The sequence below is a fragment of the Rhinopithecus roxellana genome, chromosome 10, assembly GCF_007565055.1.
Source record: "Rhinopithecus roxellana isolate Shanxi Qingling chromosome 10, ASM756505v1, whole genome shotgun sequence".
In the NCBI taxonomy this organism is placed as follows: domain Eukaryota; kingdom Metazoa; phylum Chordata; class Mammalia; order Primates; family Cercopithecidae; genus Rhinopithecus; species Rhinopithecus roxellana.
The window spans coordinates 40,225,047-40,243,869 of NC_044558.1; the positions used below are offsets into that span (position 1 = coordinate 40,225,047).

Genomic DNA, 18,823 nt, shown 5'->3' on the forward strand with positions numbered 1-18,823 from the left:
TAACGTGTGAATTAAATCTCCTCTCTTGGTAAGTTATCTAATTTTAAGAGAAACTCTAATATATGCGGTGCCTTAGACATTAGTTTCTGGAACTATAGGAGGCTGGTGGGAAAGATATTTGAGGACACCAGTACATTTATATACCTTTTATAGCATACCTCAAATATATGTAGATGTTTCTGGCCAAAAATGTTCTGTATATCTTAAAAGTTATTTATGTACATCAAGAGCAAATTGCATTCCTAACTGCCTTATGCAAAATCAGAGTGCTGTGCCCATTCTTTTGTTTTGTTTTGTTTTGTTTTGTGTTTGAGACAGAGTTTCACTCTTGTTGCCTGGGCTGGAATGCAATGGTGTGATCTTGGCTCACTGCAACCTCAGCCTCTGGGGTTCAAGTGATTCTCTTGCCTCAGCCTCCAGAGTAGCTAAGATTGCAGGCGCCCACCACCACGCCCAGCTAATTTTTGTATTTTTGGTAGAGACGGGGTTTCACCATGTTGGCCAGGCTGGTCTTGAACTCCTGACCTCAGGTGATTCACCCACCTCGGCCTCCCAAAGTGTTGGGATTACAGGCATGAGCCACCGCTCCAGGCCGCCCATTCTTTTAAGGAAGCTTCATTAATTTATATTCTAGAAAAAAGTATTCACAAAAGGGTATCTCCTTTTTAACCATTTTCCTTTGATGAAGTAGTAACACAACTCATTAACTTTATCATGATTTAATATAAAAATTAGTTTTATCACATAAAATTTTATAATCATTAATCAATTGATCAATATATTTACTATGTACTCAATATTATTGAATATTAATATATAAAGGCGATAAGAAATGAGGCAGATGACAGACCTCTTTGCGCATTCCACTTAAAGAGGAATTGGGAAGGACCATTGTAGGGCTTTGACCTAGCTTCATTTGCCAATAAGAAACACTATAAGGTTCAGTGAACTAGAAGGAGCTGTCCAGAGTTTCCCAGCTGACTAATGGCCCAGTCTGAACCAGAATCCAGGCTTCTGCCTGACAAGATTTGGGCCTTGCCACCAAGCACATAGCCTACCTTTGGTTTTACAGCATTATTTTTGCCTCTTTAAAATTTTTTTTTTTTCACCATCTGAAGAGGATAATTTTTGCCTCTTAAAGTGCTTGTTTTCTCCAGCGCAAGGAATGTGGCTTGCAGAAATAAAATTACAGGTCAAAATTTGGCCGTAGGACTGGTGAGATATCCTGAGTAAAAGTCTCTTTTCTGTTCTTTCTTAATTAGCCCCTATGGAAGTCTCAAATCTGAAGGTGACAAATGATGGCAATTCGACCTCTCTAAAAGTCAAGTGGCAAAGACCTCCTGGAAATGTGGATTCTTACAACATCACCCTCTCTCACAAAGGGACCATCAAAGAATCCAGAGTATTAGCACCTCGGGTCACTGAAACTCACTTTAAAGAGTTAACCCCTGGACGACTTTATCAAGTTACTATCAGCTGTGTCTCTGGTGAACTGTCTGCTCAGAAGATGGCAGTGGGCAGAACATGTGAGTCTTGGGCTCCAGAATGTTCCTTGGTTGCTCAAATCACTCTCTGATCCACCTTAGAATAGGACAAAATAAGTTAGCAGGAAAACTCCTTTCCCAGTCTGAGAAGTGGAGCCTATGTAACTGAAGGTGTCTGGGGTAGGACCCATTTGTCTGAGTCACTTAGGCAAATGAGTTTGGATTTCTGAATGATGTGCATATTGTTTCTGTCTTATGCTTTTTCATGTCACATCATTTAAGTAGCATAAATGCATTAGCATTGATGCCAGTATATAAAACATTTCTGACTCATTCTTACAGTGAGAACCAGTTAGCATTTAACCATGTTTTCCATACATTATCTTATTAATTTATGTCCTCAAACACTTACCTATCCAGTGCCTTATATGTGTAAATTACTGTACTATTGTTAAAACAAATAAGACATGCTACTTGCCTTTAAGGCAGGATCCAACAAACTACCCCATCTGGTGCCAAATCTGGTCTGTGGCCTGATTTTGTTTAACCCTCAAGCTAAGAGTGGTTTTTACATGTTTAAAGGGTTGTACAAACAAATAAGCAAACAAATAAGAAAAAGATGAGACGGAGACCATATGTATCCTGCAAAACCTGAAATATTTACTACCTGATCCTTACAGAAAAAATTGTCCAACTTCTGCTTTAGAAAAGTTTCATTTTAATCACACAGATGTAGAATACACACATGTACAAAAATAAAAATAGTACATTTTAATAATAGTGACTGTATTGATATTTCCATGTATCAGGCACTGACAAAATAATTTACACCCATTATTTCATTTAGTTCTCACAACAAAACTGTGAGAGATGTCCTGTTATTATTAGCATTATACAGATAATTCAAAGAGATCAAATAATTTGTCCATAGTTATCCACTCAGTAAGTGCTGGAGCTAGAATTTAAACTAGGCTATTTGATTCCAGAGTCCATTCCCTCTACTATTAGAGATCTGAAGTAAAAGCTATATGGTCAAAGAGGAAAGATAACAAAATTCTCTTTCATAAGAGCAGTACAAACTTGGAGGAAATGGGAGCAGGGCGCGGTGGCTCATGCCTGTAATCCCAGCACTTTAAGAGGCCGAAGTGGAGGGTTGCTTGAGCCCAGCAGTTTGAGACCAGCTTCGGCAACATAGTGAGACCCTGTTTCTACAAAATAATAATAATAATAATAATAATAATAATAATAATTAGCTGGGCGTCGTGACATGTGCCTGTAGTCCTAGCTACTCAGGAGGCTGAGCTGGGAGGATTGCTTGAGCCCTGTGGTTGAGCCATGATTGCATCACTTCACTCCAGGCTAGCAATAGAGTGTGACCCTGTCTCAAAAAAAAAAAAAAAAAAAAAAAAAAAAAAAAAAAAAACCAACTTGGAGGAAATAGAAATGGTCTTTAATGAGGACCTAATAAATGTAACATTTGTGACAAAGAGGGAAGAGCTTTTGGGGTGGAGGGGACAAAATAAGCAAACGTCCAGAGGCAGAAGAGCCCAGGAGACTTGCAGGTCTACAGAACATGCAACTGGAGGCCAGCTTTCCAAAGGGTAGGGAAGGAGACAGGATGGCTGCAGAAAGTAGTCTCAGTAAGACTGGAAGGATGTGGGGTCTGAACTTAAAGAGCCAAAAATGTAAGCAGAGGGCTTGACATTTTATTCTGTAGCTTATAGAGAGACCCTGAATGTTTTTAAGCAAAAAAAAAAAAAAAAAAAAAAAAAGAGCTTAATCTTGCAAGAACATTAATCTTTTTAGTTGGAAAAAAGAAAGGAATGCCTCATGATCACGACATCCAATATTTCTTCCAAAGGATGCCACATATCACTAGATTATTAACACTGTAACATAAGATTACATTACTGATATTACTAAAATGATTTTGGCAGACATTTCTTGAGTGTCAAATGTCTCCAAAATAAAGAACCCTCATTTGCAATCCACAGACATCAAGAGGGGATAGAAATGTTTTGAACTGCAGATATTGTGTCTCCTATCTATTGCTGCCCAAGAAAAGTAAATGAGTATTCTTACTTTTGGTTTGTAATATCTCCTTTTTGACATCATTTCACCATTTAGTTCCAGACAAAGTTGCAAACCTGGAGGCAAACAGTAATGGCTGGATGAGGTCTCTTGTAGTGAGCTGGTCGCCCCCTGCTGGAGACTGGGAGCAGTATCGGATCCTACTCTTCAATGATTCTGTAGTGCTGCTCAACATCACTGTGGGAAAGGAAGAAACACACTATGTCATGGATGACATGGGGCTCGTGCCGGGAAGACAGTATGAGGTGGAAGTCATTGTTGAGAGTGGAAATTTGAAGAATCCTGAGCGTTGCCAAGGCCGGACAGGTAGGCAAATACGAAGGTGTTAATACCAATGGAAGAGTAATTTGTTCCCTCTCCCAGGTAATCCAGGTAACTGCCGTAACAGCTAATATCATACCCTCGTGTTTTCTGAATTTGAGATATTAAGGACTTTAAGACTAACGTGGGGTTTCTAACACCTAATTTGTCAAATTAGAACATTTAAAATCACTTCCACTAGTAACTCCATTATTTCATGAAAGAAAGCCATTTTAGACACCAAAAGAGTAGGATGGATACATTCTGAAAATAAAGACAATCCTTCCCACAAAAGAAGAATGTTTTGCTAGTGATCAGCATTAGGGAACCATTGCCTTTGACCTCATGTTGACTAATGTGGGGATTTCAGGTACCAAAGAAGAGTGATTAAAGTGGAGAGGGACATATTTGGATTTTAGGGAAGGGAAGAATAAGGCTACTGAAATAAGAAAACAGGCTCAAAGAGGTTATACCTGCCCAAAGCTTTGCAGTATAATCATGACAGCAAGAATACCAAGACTCATGTTTCAGTATCCTCATACTGTCAAATACTTGTACTCACATTGTCAAATAAGAGAGTTGCACTTCCAAGTTCAACATTTCCTTGATAATCCTTGTAATGTGAAATACTCCATACTTAGAGTGAAATTCCAATACCTTCTTCTTAGTTTGCCTGATAATAGGGAAATAACTACATGGATTCACTGTTCTTAGAAGAATGTCAAAAGATCTTGACACCCACTTTGCTTGCCAACTGTGTCTTGCAGTAATCTCTTCATCTTCCAAATATTAATGTCCACTGGATGATGATCAAAGACCTAGAGCAGCTTAAACTAAGCTACTTTTAGTATTTCACAGGACAAGCATCTATGTCATCTCTAATATTTTATCACTCATCCCAAATGACTTGGAATTGTAAGATCACAAAACATTAGGGGCTCTCAGCATGTCAGCATAATTCTCAGGAGAACTTGTACTTATTTATTTACTTTTACTCTTTGAGATAGAGTCTTGGTGTGTCTCCCAGGCCTAGGCTGGAGTGCAGTGGTACAATCTCGGCTCCCTGCAACCCCCACCTCCCAGGTTCAAGCAATTCTTGTACCTTGGCCTCCCAAGTATCTGGGATTACAGGCATGAACCACCATGCTCAGCTAATTTTTGTATTTTTAGTAGAGACAGGATTTTACCATGTTGGCCAGGCTGGTCTCAAACTCCTGGCCTCAGTCCACCCACCTTGGCCTCCCAAAGTGCTAGGATCACAGGCATGAGCCATGGCGCCAGGCCAAACATTTGGGTTTTTTGTTGTTGTTGTTGTTGTTGTTGTTGTTTTTGAGATAGAGTTTCACTCTTGTTGCCCAGGCTGGAGGGCAATGGCGTGATCTTGGCTCACTGCAACCTCTGCCTCCCAGGTTCAAGCGATTCTCCTGCCTCAGCCTCCCAAGTAGCTAGAATCATAGGCATGCGCTACCACGCCTAGCCAATTTTGCATTTTTAGTAGAGATGGGGTTTCATCATGTTGGCCAGGCTGGTCTTAAACTCTTGACCTCAGGTGATCCACTCACCTCGACTTCCCAAAGTGCTAGGATTACTGGCGTGAGCCACTGCACCCAGCCCAAACTTTTCTTAAACTGTATCTCCAGTTTACCTTATTCAGGTAACTTGAAGTAGGCCTCGATGTAAATAATCAAATTATTTCTCTATACCAAAGGAGGAAGATGGAGAGTTAGGGACTCAGTTAGAATGGATTCATAGAAAATTTATGGATGCAAAATCTATAATAAAAATTTTCATACTTGATTCTTTCATAATTTAAGGCAGCAACACTTTATTCCTTTTTTTTTTTTTTTTTTTTTTTTTTTTTGAGATGGAGTCTTGCTCTGTTGCCTAGACTGGAGTGCAGTGGCATGATCTCAGCTCACTGCAACCTCCACCTCCCGTGTTCAAGCAATTCTCGTGCCTCAGCTTCCCAACTAGCTGGGACTAGAGATGTGAGCCACCATGCCTGGCTAATTTTTGTATTTTTAGTAGAGATGGAGTTTTGCCATGTTGGCCAGGATGGTCTCAAACTCCTGACCTCAAGTGATCCACCCGCCTTGGCCTCCCAAAGTGCTGGGATTAGAGACGTGAGCCACTGCACCCGACCAACACTTTATTCTTAATGTCTCCTAGAAATTGTAATAATAAAACCTTTTAAATGGATCAATTTTGAGACAAGTCCTCAATTAGATGCTATTATTGCCAGCCAACTCTCCCTTCCATGAACACATCAGTGTCCCCCACCTCAGAAATGAGGGAAAGTTGCACTTGGTCTCCTCAACCTATGGGGGTAACAAATACTCCTAGCTCCACCTAAATACTCAAACAGGAACTCTTCTTTGTGATTTTGGGAATGACAAGATTGGAGTAAATATTTTTGTATTACAGAATCCATATAAAAAGAAACTCAAAGTATTATGTAGTCAAAAATCAATGACTCTTCTGGCAAGATGTTTTCCAGTTGAGTCTGTATTTCTGGTTACAATACATTAACAAAGTTTTTTGTGATAAGATTTTGTTTTAATACTCAGAGACATACATAAAGCAAATGTTGAACTGAAACACTCTTAAGGATGGAAGAGAAGAGCTCTCAAAAGTATACTCTATGAATGTGCCTGAGTCCATCAGTGACCCAAGTCTCCATTGCTTTTTCCTCAGTCCCCCTGGCTGTCCTCCAGCTTCGTGTCAAACATGCCAATGAAACCTCACTGAGCATCATATGGCAGCCCCCTGTAGCAGAATGGGAGAAATACATCATTTCCCTAGCTGACAGAGACCTCTTACTGATCCATAAGTCACTCTCCAAAGATGCCAGAGAATTCACTTTTACTGACCTGGTGCCTGGACGAAAATACATGGCTACAGTCACCAGTATTAGTGGAGACTTAAAAAATTCCTCTTCAGTAAAAGGAAGAACAGGTAATAACCTTTATAAATTTTACATTTTAAAGTGTTCTGTCTGCTGAATTACTATTTAACATGCAATTTACAAGTATTCATTAACTGCCTATTATGTACTAGGCATTGTTTTATGGATCCTTTCTATTGTGTTTGTTTTCTATTTTACCAATTTCAGTTCTTATCTTTATTAGTTCCTTCTTTTTACTTGGCTTGGATTTAGTTTCCTAAACTTGAAAAAGAGTAAAGAACAACCCTTCCAAGGAGTTTTGCTGCAAAGGAGAGCAGAGAAATAGGGCAGCATCTAGAAGAGGAAGTATGGTTGAAAAGAGGATGATTTTTTAAAGGTAGAAGAAATAACAGCATGTTTTATGCTGGAGGGAATGATCTAGAAGATGTAGAAGGGGAATCATGATGATGTAAAGTGAGAGGGAAGAATTGCTGCAGTTTTTCCATGAGTAGGCAAGAGGTATTGGGATCTAGGGCACAAGTGGAGGAATTGGCTTTAGAAAGGAGCATGGGGAATCTAACTTCAGTGTCAGCTGGTATATTAGTCTGTTTTCACACTACTATAAAGATCCTACCCAAGACTGCGTAATTTATAAAGGAAAGAGGTTTAATTGACTCACAGTTCCACATGGCTGGGGAGGCCTCAGGAAACTTACAATCATGGTGGAAGGTGAGTTAGAATGGCGATCATTAAAAAGTCAGGAAACAACAGGTGCTGGAGAGGATGTGGAGAAATAGGAACACTGCTACACTGTTGGTGGGACTGTAAACTAGTTCAACCATTGTGGAAGACAGTCTGGTGATTCCTCAAGGATCTAGAACTAGAAATACCATTTGAACAAGCCATCCCATTACTGGGTATATACCCAAAGTGTCCCGACCTGCAGGACAGTCGAACGGGCCCTGGAAGGGGGAGTGGGAATGGAGGAGACAAGAAAACACAAGAAATGGAGACAAGACAAACAGCCTGATCAAGTCTCGTTTATTGAGTGTAGGGTCATGCCTTATATAGGCTGGCAGGGGAAGAGGCTGGGCCAGGGCGGTGATAGGGGCCGGATCTTCTCAAATTACAATCGCGCATGTGCCGTGGGTTTGTACCTTTCCCGGGCGCGGGATCGCACCTGCGCCCTGGGCTGCATATCTTCCTGGGCGGGAAAATGTTTGCGCGCGCGCGGGAAAGGTTGGCGCGCGCGGGAAAGGTTGGCGCGCGGGAACAGTTTTGGCGCGCGTGGGAGAAACTTAGGCGCGCGCGGGAGAAACTTAGGCGCGCGCGGGAGAAACTTTGGGCGCGCGCGGGAAGGGTTTATAAATAAAGAACCCGGGAATGCGCCCCCTTGTCTCCGCTTTGCGGAGATCAAGCAACAGAGGTCGGCTAATTCCGGGCCTCATGGCTCCAGACAGGTCCCCCTTTTTTATATATAATTATGGCTAGAAGATTGTCCCTCGGGAACTGCGCCTGTCTTAGGTTGGAGTAATGCATCTCATCACTGGTACCCGTCATGGGATTAGGCAGTAGCTTATGACGGCCCTCCTGTCTTAGGTTAGTGAGAGATGATACTCTCTTACCCGTCATTGGCTGTCCAGTTCAGCGCATAGGGAAGGTGGTCATAATGGGTGTGAGTATGAACCACCGCGATCTTCTTGTTCTAGGCGATGATAATGGACCTGTATAGGCTTCGCTTGGATAGCCTCGACTTGTTGCTTAATGAATGTCATGAGCTTATTGAAAACCAAAGGTCCTACAGAGAGTAAAAGCAATAGGCAAAGCAGGGGGCCCAGGAATGGCATAAGATAGGGAAGGAGTCCATGGAACCCAGTCCAAAACGGGTTATCGGTTATTTCTTTTCGTCGTTTTTCTAGGTCTTAGCTAGCTCTCCCTTACAATCCCTAGCGAAGTGTCCCATTTTTCTGCACTTGAAGCACCCCTTGCTATTTTTATTTTTACTAGCGAGGAAGTCTTTTACAGTTTGTCCACTAAAGGCAGCAGCCATAGCCAAACCCTGTTGATATGAGGGCCCTATGTCTGAACAGAGGCGGATGTAACCTGTTAAGTCTGTTTTCTTTCTATAAGGTCTGATTGCTGCCTGACAAGCCGGGTTAGCGTTTTCGTGAGCTAGCTGTTTTACATAATCCACCCCTGCCTCGGCATTTCCAAATATTCTGCTGGCCGTGGTTAAAAGTCTATGTACAAAGTCTGCAAAAGGCTCATCAGGTCCTTGTTTGACCCCCGTGAGTGAGGCTCCTGGATCCCCCTTAACAGGAAGTTTTCTCCAGGCTTTGGTAGCCGCTGCTTGGATTTGAGAAAACAGTCCAGGATCATACTGCATCTGAGCATCGGCCTCTGTGTAACTACCCGAGCCAGTCAGCATATCAAAATCCCAACCATTTCCGGCCCGTTGGTTTCTCTTGGCCGTATCTCCACAATTTTCATAAAATTCTGACCTCCAAATCAGATGGTCGCCTCCGGAAAGAACTGCTCTAACTAAGGTATTCCAATCTATGGGAGTGAGCCAATTTTCGGCCACAGATTCGACTATGGCCAGGGTGTACGGGGCAATAGCTCCGTATTGCGAGACAGCAGTTTTTAGTTCTTTTATTACAGTAAATTCAAACCCATTGTGGTGTCTCCAGGCTCGACCCTGCGTATCTGTAGTTTCCGTTACTGGAAAAACATCTCAAGGAGAGGAATCCTCCCTATCCCTACTACCAAGCGACCTTCCTTTTGGGACATGCTGTCCGGGTCTCTGAGGGTGAGAGGGTTTCTCTATTCCTTTAGGGTATTGAACGCTCTCACTTCCTGTCCTTAATTTCTGCAATCTAGTGATTAAAGACTGATGTAGTTCTTCGAGCTTTATTTGCTCTTCAAGCTGTGCAATTTTTTCTCTAAGCTCCTCTTTTGGGTCTATTACTGCCATAACTGCGGGGGCAGAAGCCTTATTATAGGGAGGGGGATAAGTAAGAGTTTGTGGCCAGTCAGAATTATAATATTTTGCTGCCCCTTCCTCTAAATTATCCCAGTTTACTTCTGAACAGTTAAGGTTATTTTTACTTTTGCTTTCATTAGTTGTAGGTAAAACTGGGTATTTTTTGAACTTTTCCTTATTTGATGTTTCTATATTTGTCATTGAGGGGACCCCAGCCTCTTCCTCGTCACTTTGTAGAGATATAAGGTCTATTTCTTTATTAGGTATGGGTTTTTCGAGGTCGGTTTGGGAGCTGCCTCTTAATATTTCCTCAGTCTGAGTAACCACTGCCATTACCTCAGGATCTTTTTCTTTTTCCTTTTTATCTATTATATCTCTGATTAGATTCCAATAAGAAAAAGCTGTCACCGGAACCTTTTCTGGTCCAAAAGTACTATAGTAATCTTGAAAACAGTCTCCCACTCTACGCCACCTCTTTACGTCAATGGTCCCTTCTTGTGGAAACCAAGGGCAGGTTTCTTTTACAAAATCAAAAAACTTAAACAAATCATTACTTTTAACCTTTACTCCTCGTGTTTTTAAAGCCTCTTTTAATTGCCCTACATAAATTTGATGCTGGCTTAATTCTTGTCCCATAATCAGACACTATTACTCACCTCTGGTTCCAACGCGGCAGGCTCCCGCGACGTCCGGAGGAATTTCTTTCCACTTTCACTTTCGGCCGACTTTAGTGCCTTCTTCCTCACTTTTTCCCCCGTGTCCAGGTCCCTGTTCGGGCGCCAGGTGTCCCGACCTGCAGGACAGTCGAACGGGCCCTGGAAGGGGGAGTGGGAATGGAGGAGACAAGAAAACACAAGAAATGGAGACAAGACAAACAGCCTGATCAAGTCTCGTTTATTGAGTGTAGGGTCATGCCTTATATAGGCTGGCAGGGGAAGAGGCTGGGCCAGGGCGGTGATAGGCGCCGGATCTTCTCAAATTACAATCGCGCATGCGCCGTGGGTTTGTACCTTTCCCGGGCGCGGGATCGCACCTGCGCCCTGGGCTGCATATCTTCCTGGGCGGGAAAATGTTTGCGCGCGCACGGGAAAGGTTGGCGCGCGCGGGAAAGGTTGGCGCGCGGGAACAGTTTTGGCGCGCGCGGGAGAAACTTAGGCGCGCGCGGGAGAAACTTAGGCGCGCGCGGGAGAAACTTTGGGTGCGCGCGGGAAGGGTTTATAAATAAAGAACCCGGGAATGCGCCCCCTTGTCTCCGCTTTGCGGAGATCAAGCAACAGAGGTCGGCTAATTCCGGGCCTCATGGCTCCGGACACAAAGGATTACAAATCATGCTGCTATAAAGACACATGCGCATGTATGTTTATTGCGGCACTGTTCACAACAGCAAAGACTTGGAACCAACCCAAATGTCCATCAACGACAGACTGGATTAGGAAAATGTGGCACATATACACCATGGAATACTATGCAGCCATAAAAAAGGATGAGTTCATGTCCTTTGTAGCGACATGGATGAAGCTGGAAACCATCATTGTGAGCAAACTATCCCAAGGACAGAAAACCAAACACTGCATGTTCTCACTCATAGGTTGGAATTGAACAATGAGAACACTTGGACACAGGCTGGGGAACATCACACACTGGGGCCTGTTGTGGGGTGTGAGGAGGGGGGACAGGGTGGCATTAGGAGGTATACCTAATGTAAATGACGAGTTAATGGATGCAGCACACCAACATGAAACATGTATACCTATTTAACAAACCTGCACATTGTGCACATGTACCCTAGAACTTAAAGTATAATAAAATAAATAAATTAATTAATTGTAAAAAATCATGGTGGAAAGTGAAGGGGAACCAGGCACCTTCTTCGCAAGACGGCAGGAGGGGAAGTGATGGAGATCAAAGGGGAAAAAGCCCCTTATAAAACCATCAGATCTTGTGAGAAATCACTCACTCACATGAGAACAGCATGGGAGAAACTGCTCCCATGATCCAGTCACCTCCCTCCCTGGACACATGCAGATTACAGTTCAAGATGAGATTTGGGAGGGGACACAAAGCCAAACCACATCATCTAGGGAAGAGAGAATATGTGGGTACAGATGCCAATAGGTGGATAGTTGTAGGGTGAGCAGTTATCTTCTAATTGCTCTCATTTTTTCAGTGTCATTTTTTCAGTGTAATTGGAAGCAAAGTCATCAAGAAATCCCTTTTTAGCTAGACCTCGTGGCTCACATCTGTAATCCCAACACTTTGGGATGCTGAAACGGGCGGATCTTGAGGCCAGGAATTCGAGACTAGCCTGGCCAACGTGACAAGACACGGTCTCTACTAAAACTACAAAAATTAGCTGGGAGTGGTGGCATGTACCTGTAATCCCAGATACTTGGGAGGCTGAGGCATAAGAATCACTTAAACCCAGGAGGTGGAGGTTGCATTGAGTCAAGATCCTGCCACTGCACGCCAACCTGTGTGATACAGTGAGACCCTGTCTCAAAAAAAAAAAAAAAAAATCTTTTTCAATGTATATACTGTTGTCCTGTATCTTATTTTTCTCTCCTCTTTTGATCCCACAAAAATATAGTTATTGCTTTTATAGTCAACATCTGTTTAGATTTACCTATCAATTTACTACCTTTTTTCTCATTTTTTCCTCCTGCATCTGAGACATTTTATCTGGGATTATTTTCATTTATTCTGGAGAACATTATTCAGATTTCTTCATTGAGAGTTTCTAGGGACAAACTCTCTCAAATTTTGTTTTTGCTGGGCATATTTTTATATAACTCTCATCTTTTTATAGCTCTCGGTCTTGAAAGATACTTTCCTTAAGTTCCAACTCTGTGTTTAAAGTTATTTTCTCTCAGCACATAGAAGATATTATTCTAGTCTTTCTGGGATTTATTGTTGCTGCTGAGTCAGCTATCAGTCTAATTTTTATTTCTCTGAGTCTGTTTGCTATGACTGATTTTTCACCTTTGGTGTTCAGTTGTTTCACAATAATAGTCAAGGTGTAGATATATGTCTTTTTGTTTCTCTTGCTTAAGATTGATTGGTGTTTTTGTACTTTCCAATTAGTGTCTTTCTACAATCCTGGAAATTCTCAGCTATTAACTCTCCGATATTGCCTCTTGCCCCTCCTCCATTCTCCACTCTGTCATCTTCTGGTATTCTAGAACACACATATACGAGCACATCAATATATTTCATATTTTCCATGTGTTTTCTCTCTGAACTACAGTATAGGTAACTTTCTCATCTCTTTGATTCATTTCATTAATTCTTTCTTCAGCTCTGTCTAATCTATTTTAAAATCTACCCACTGTGTTTTAAATTTTAATTGTTATGTTCTTCACTTTTAAGCATTCTCTTTGGCTCTCTTGCAAATTTATGTTGTGCTCTGTTGCCCTTTAGTTATATTTTCATTCCCCTCCTGTATTGTTATATGCAAATTAGTAATGTTTATTTTCCATCCTATGTCTGATAATTATAATAGCTGAAATCTTCAGGAGTTAAGTTCTGTTGTCTTTTGATTTTCCTGCCTTTTGTTTATGTTGCTTTATTTCTTGAAATGTATGTGATTTTTTTTTTTACCGTAAGCTTGTTTTCCCTAGAATTTTATTCTGTGGAAATTATTTAAGGCCATGTTTGAAGGTGAGTTTCAGAAGGAATTTTTATTTGATTCTTTCTGGTGCACAAGACTATCAAACCAGACCAACTTTAATCTAAATTGTCAACTTCAGGTTTTTTGATCACCTGGGTTTTATAAATTCAGGTTGCAAACACATTGAAACTATCTCAAGGTTATGAATTCTCAGAGGAAATCGTTTTCTCCATCCAGTATTAAGAAGGCTGAAGTTGTATAGGGAGTAAAGAGAGACTATTTATTTCACTTACACTTAGAATGTAGCCTTTCCAATGTTATGCAAGATCACCTATGAGTTTCTTCAGCCTGGAAAAATCTACACTTTACCTCCTTTCTCCAATATCCTGCAATGCTATAAAATCAAAACTTACATTTGCATTTGAAAGGTGCTCTCAACACAACAGTTTGCTTTATGATCCAGTTATCTCTCTATCCTTTACTTTTTGGCCTTTGAGAATCCCTTACATTCCTGACAAGTCATTCATTTACATTTTCGTATTTTATCCAATATGTATAGTTGTGTTTATTAAGGATTTTCATGGTATCGAGCCTATCATACTGCCAGAAATGGAAGTTTAAGGCATTGTTTTAGACCTAAGGTCATTTTTATCATCCCCACCGCCCATATTGCTGGGTCATATAGTAATGCATGTTTAACTTTGTAGAAAACTGCCAAACTGCTTTCCAAAGTGTTTGTGAAATTTTGCATTCCCACCAGCAGTGTATGAGATTTCCACTTCCTCCACATTCTCAGCATGTATTACATGATATTAGCAGTTTGTTTTAAAATTTAGCCATTCTAACCATTATAATAAGATAATGATATCTCATGTGGTTTTAATTTGCCTTTTTCTGATATCTAATGGCTTTGAGAATCCTTTCACAAGCTTATTTGTCACCCATTTATCTTCTTTGGGGAAGTTTTTGTTCAAATATTTTGCTGAATTTTAAAATAGGATTGTTTGTTTGTCCTCGGTCAAAATGTTTTCTGTCGGTTTTTCATTTTGATGTCTAATTTATTAATTTTTGTCTTTCATAAATCATGCTGTGGTTTCATATCTAAAAATATTTGCCTAAATCAAGGTCACAAAGATTTTCTCCTAGAAGTTTATAGTTTTAGGTGTTAAATGTAGGTCTGCGACCCATTTTGAGTTAATTTTTATATATGATGTGAGATATGGGTGAAGGTTTTTTCTTTGCATATAGATACCTGGTAATTCCAGCCCTATGTATTAAAAAGACTATCTTTTCTCCATGAAATTGCCTTTGGATCTCTAAAAAAATCCATTGACAGCATATTTGTTCTTCTATTTCTGTACTCTCAATTCTGTTCCATCAATCTATGTTTCTGTCTGCCCTTTGCCAGTATTATCCTGTCTTGATTACAAGATTTTTAGTGAAATCAGGTGGTATTAGTCCTCTAACTTTATTCTTCTTTTTCAAAATTGCTTTGGATACTGTAGCTGTTCGCCTTTCATATAAAATTTAGAATTAAAATTGAATCTTTAGAATTATAATTGAATCTGATCCATATACAGTAGGATTTTTTTAATGAACACATTTGTAGAAGTCAATGAACTTTGAGAAAGAGGGGTGCCAAGGTTACAATCCCTTTGATTATTATAATTCAGGAAAGAGGCACAAAGAAGAATGTATGTTGACCAAGTGCCAACTTCAAGATCTGTGTATAAGATTTGTTAAACGATAAGTTGAAGCAATAAATGTTGTTAATTAGGAAAAGGACACAGGCTTAGGGGTTAGACAAATCTAGCTTTCAGTTCCAGGTTGGCTATTTGTTAGCACTGTGATATAAATTACTTACATTTTATGATCCTTGGTTTCCTTGTTAATAAATGGAATAATAAAATCAACTTTATAGAGTTCTGAATGGGTGTCAAATAATGTAACCTTCATGAGACATATAGCTCATAACTGGCACATAGTAGACATTCAGTAGTTGTTGTTATTATTACTTCGTAATATATATTATTATAATTTATATTATTACATGTTCATATATAATAACAGCCCCTTTGAGAATGTGCCAGTATAGAACTAACCAGTTTGGTAGACCATACTCACCAGACAGAAGGGAATTCCCAGTACCACCCCAGAACAATCATTGGCTCAGGTAGATTAGATAGCTTTGAATTCTCGTGAGCTAAGGACAGATAAAATCATATTAACTAAGCAGTTTTCAAAAATAGCAGCCTTCATTATCTAAAATTTAAAACCAAAACCATTTAATAAGCGTGCATCATCTCATCCTTGGATCCTAAATAATTTTGATTCCCTATATAAGCAGCTTTTTCAAAGTACTAAAGCTTTCTAGAGGAGTAGTTCTCCATATGCCACAGGAAATAGAACTAAGAGTCTATAGCAACAACACAAAAATTATTTTTAGCACTTTCAAGTCTGTCTCCATTTTTTGACTCATTTTTCTTACACTTTCTTAAGGTGACTAAGTGTCATTTGTTTTGTCTTCTGTCTACTGTTTTAGTGCCTGCCCAAGTGACTGACTTGCATGTGGCCAACCAAGGAATGACCAGTAGTCTATTTACTAACTGGACCCAGGCACAAGGAGATGTAGAATTTTACCAAGTCTTACTGATCCATGAAAATGTGGTCATTAAAAATGAAAGCATCTTCAGTGAGACCAGTGGATACAGCTTCCACTCTCTCAAGTCCGGCAGCCTGTACTCCGTGGTAGTAACAACAGTGAGTGGAGGGATCTCTTCCCGACAAGTGGTGGTGGAGGGAAGAACAGGTAAGAAGTAGAGATATGTGTCTGTAACTTACTAAGATCTGAGTACATGAGACCCCTAATCAGAATATTATAGAAATATCCTAAAATCAGGCCGGGCGCGGTGGCTCAAGCCTGTAATCCCAGCACTTTGGGAGGCCGAGACGGGCGGATCACGAGGTCTGGAGATCGAGACCATCCTGGCTAACACAGTGAAACCCCGTCTCTACTAAAAAATACAAAAAACTAGCCGGGCGTGGTGGCGGGCGCCTGTAGTCCCAGCTACTCGGGAGGCTGAGGCAGGAGAATGGCCCCTGCACTCCAGCCTGGGCGACAGAGCGAGACTCCGTCTCAAAAAAAAAAAAAAAAAAAAAAGAAATATCTTAAAATCAGACTTATCCCTGGCCTTCCTAAAAGCTAAGTTTCAATGCCACCCAGAAGGTATATGGAATGGAAATTGGGTGATGGGTGATGGTAAGAGAGAATAAATTCTGAATTTTTTTTTTTTTTTTTTGAGATGGAATTTCACTCTTGTAGCTCAGGCTAGAGTGCAATGGCATGATCTCGGCTCACCACAACCTCCACCTCCTGGGTTCAAGCGATTCTCCTACCTCAGCCTCCCAAGTAGCTGGGATTACAGACATGTGCCACCACACCCGGCTAACTTTGTATTTTTAGTGGAGACAGGCTTTCTCCATGTTGGTAAGGCTGGTCTCGAACTCCCAACCTCAGGTGATCTGCCCGCCTTGGCCTCCCAAAGTGCTGGGATTACTGGCATGAGCCACCGCAGCTGGCTGAATATTTTAACGTCTCCAGTGAACACGTAAGAGCGCCTCACTTGATGCCTAGACTTATCCCTTATTCAATTGATTTCCTTTGAAATGTTTATGTCCCCATAAAGGTAAATAATAATGAGATAAAAAACAAAACTAATCACCCAAAGAAAGCATCTTTCACTCTTTCATATTCTTGGTTTGCAAGACATAAAAAGAAAATGATATCCAATTAATATGGTCAGAGGTGGAGTTGATCTAATTTTCAGGTCTCATATATTTTCATAAGCAACATTAAACAAGTGCTTAATATGCTATCTAAACAATTTTTCTGGACCTTAAGAGCTCCCTGTTAGAAAGCTAAGTAAACAAATAAGTGTCATTATGGTCATGTGTGTCAGGGAGCCATGGCACCGAACCATTGTACGTAATACAATGAAAGAACATAAAAGTTAACATATATGATATATAAAATTTATGTTCATTTCTTAGAAAAAAATTACATAAAACCAATAGAAGCTTTGATAATTATTCGTGACCTTGTCTACTTAATTTTATATAATTATTGTAAGTTGGATTTCAGGCTTCTCCTTCTGCATCCTCAACACTCAAATTCTATTTATCAGCTGCAGGCATCATAGATGCATCTCTTTCCAAAATCATGAATCTCACCTACTTAATGAACCCAGAAGACATTAACTTCATTAAATCTCCCAGAAGAACAATGAAGTCACTGAGATGTTTCATAGTCTTGGTAGAAATTCACTGGTGTAGGCCCATTTCCCTCATTCTATGACAGCTGACATTGTCACCTGCATCTTTCTTTCTTTTTTTTTTTTTTCAAGATGGAGTCTCATTTTGTCACCTGGCTGGAGTGCAGTGGCACGATCTTGGCTCACAGAAACCTCTGACTCCCTGGTTCAAGCGATTCTCCTGCCTCATTCTCTCTAGTAGCTGGGATTACAGGCACACACCACCACACCCCACTAATTTTTGTAGTTTTAGTAGAAACGGGGTTTCACCTTGTTGGCCAGGATGGTCTCGATCTCCTGACCTCGTGATCTGCCCGCCTCAGCCTCCCAAAGTGCTGGGATTACAGGTGTGAGCCACTGCGTCTGGCCCGTCACCTGCATCTTTCTCCCTGATATTTTCTTTCCTTTCTTTTAATGGCTCTTGGCACCATCCATTGGTGTAGCATACTTGTTGGGGGGTGCTGAAAAGCTTAGCATGGAAATCAGGAGGCCTAGGTTTTGGTCCTAGCTGTGCCATTAACTTACTTCCCTAAGCTTCTGTGTTTTAATCCAGGCACAATAATTCACTCCTACCCTGGGTGTCAGAATAGGGAAGGAGAAATAATAAGAAGGCTGAGGAGAGGAGTGGAGGATGACCTTGCATTCATTTCCCAGTGATGTGCAGTTTTATCAGTCACATTAGACTGATTTAATTCGTGCTTAGACACTGTATAATGTGGGTGTTCACGATTGGATGCCTCTATTGGTTGGGATCCAGTCTTCTACCATCGGTGGCTCTTCTTTGCTGTAGGTCCTCAGAGCTCTCCACATTTCTCCAGAGAATGGAGGTGGGAGAGGGGTATAACTCATCAGACTTGGGAGTAGACATTTCACTTCTACCCACATTCCACTGGCCAGAACTCAGTTACATGGCTGCATCTGACTGCCTGGCAGCCTGAGAAATGTAGTCTAGCTGTGTGTCACAAGGAAAGGAAACGGTTGGGGAACCATATTCTGCCACACAGGTTGATTCTCATTTTAAATACCACAAGGATTGTCCAACTTGTTGTGAGCTACTAAAATAGTCTAGTCTGTGCTATCTCTTGAAATAACTGGGCACTTTAAATAAATGGGACTTACAATTATTTTTACATCTATATTTTAATTAGAATAAAGGTAAAGTAT

At 40.7% G+C, this 18,823-nt stretch overlaps 1 protein-coding gene and 1 long non-coding RNA gene across 3 annotated transcripts in view; one reads left to right on the top strand and one right to left on the bottom strand.

The window, feature by feature from the left end:
• Positions 1–18,823, top strand: part of PTPRB (protein tyrosine phosphatase receptor type B) — a 133,174-nt gene that overhangs the window by 48,438 nt on the left and 65,913 nt on the right. For both annotated transcript variants that reach the window (XM_010358716.2, XM_010358714.2), the window contains 4 exons: positions 1,263–1,526; positions 3,612–3,881; positions 6,570–6,830; positions 15,892–16,158. In XM_010358716.2, coding sequence (XP_010357018.2) covers positions 1,263–1,526; positions 3,612–3,881; positions 6,570–6,830; positions 15,892–16,158 — 1,062 coding nt within the window. The remainder of the gene's footprint in view (positions 1–1,262; positions 1,527–3,611; positions 3,882–6,569; positions 6,831–15,891; positions 16,159–18,823) is intronic.
• LOC115899986 overlaps positions 15,397–18,823 on the bottom strand; it is a 108,303-nt gene continuing 104,876 nt past the window's right edge. Inside the window, exon 8 of the long non-coding RNA XR_004059632.1 lies at positions 15,397–15,552. This is a non-coding gene — a long non-coding RNA (uncharacterized LOC115899986). The remainder of the gene's footprint in view (positions 15,553–18,823) is intronic.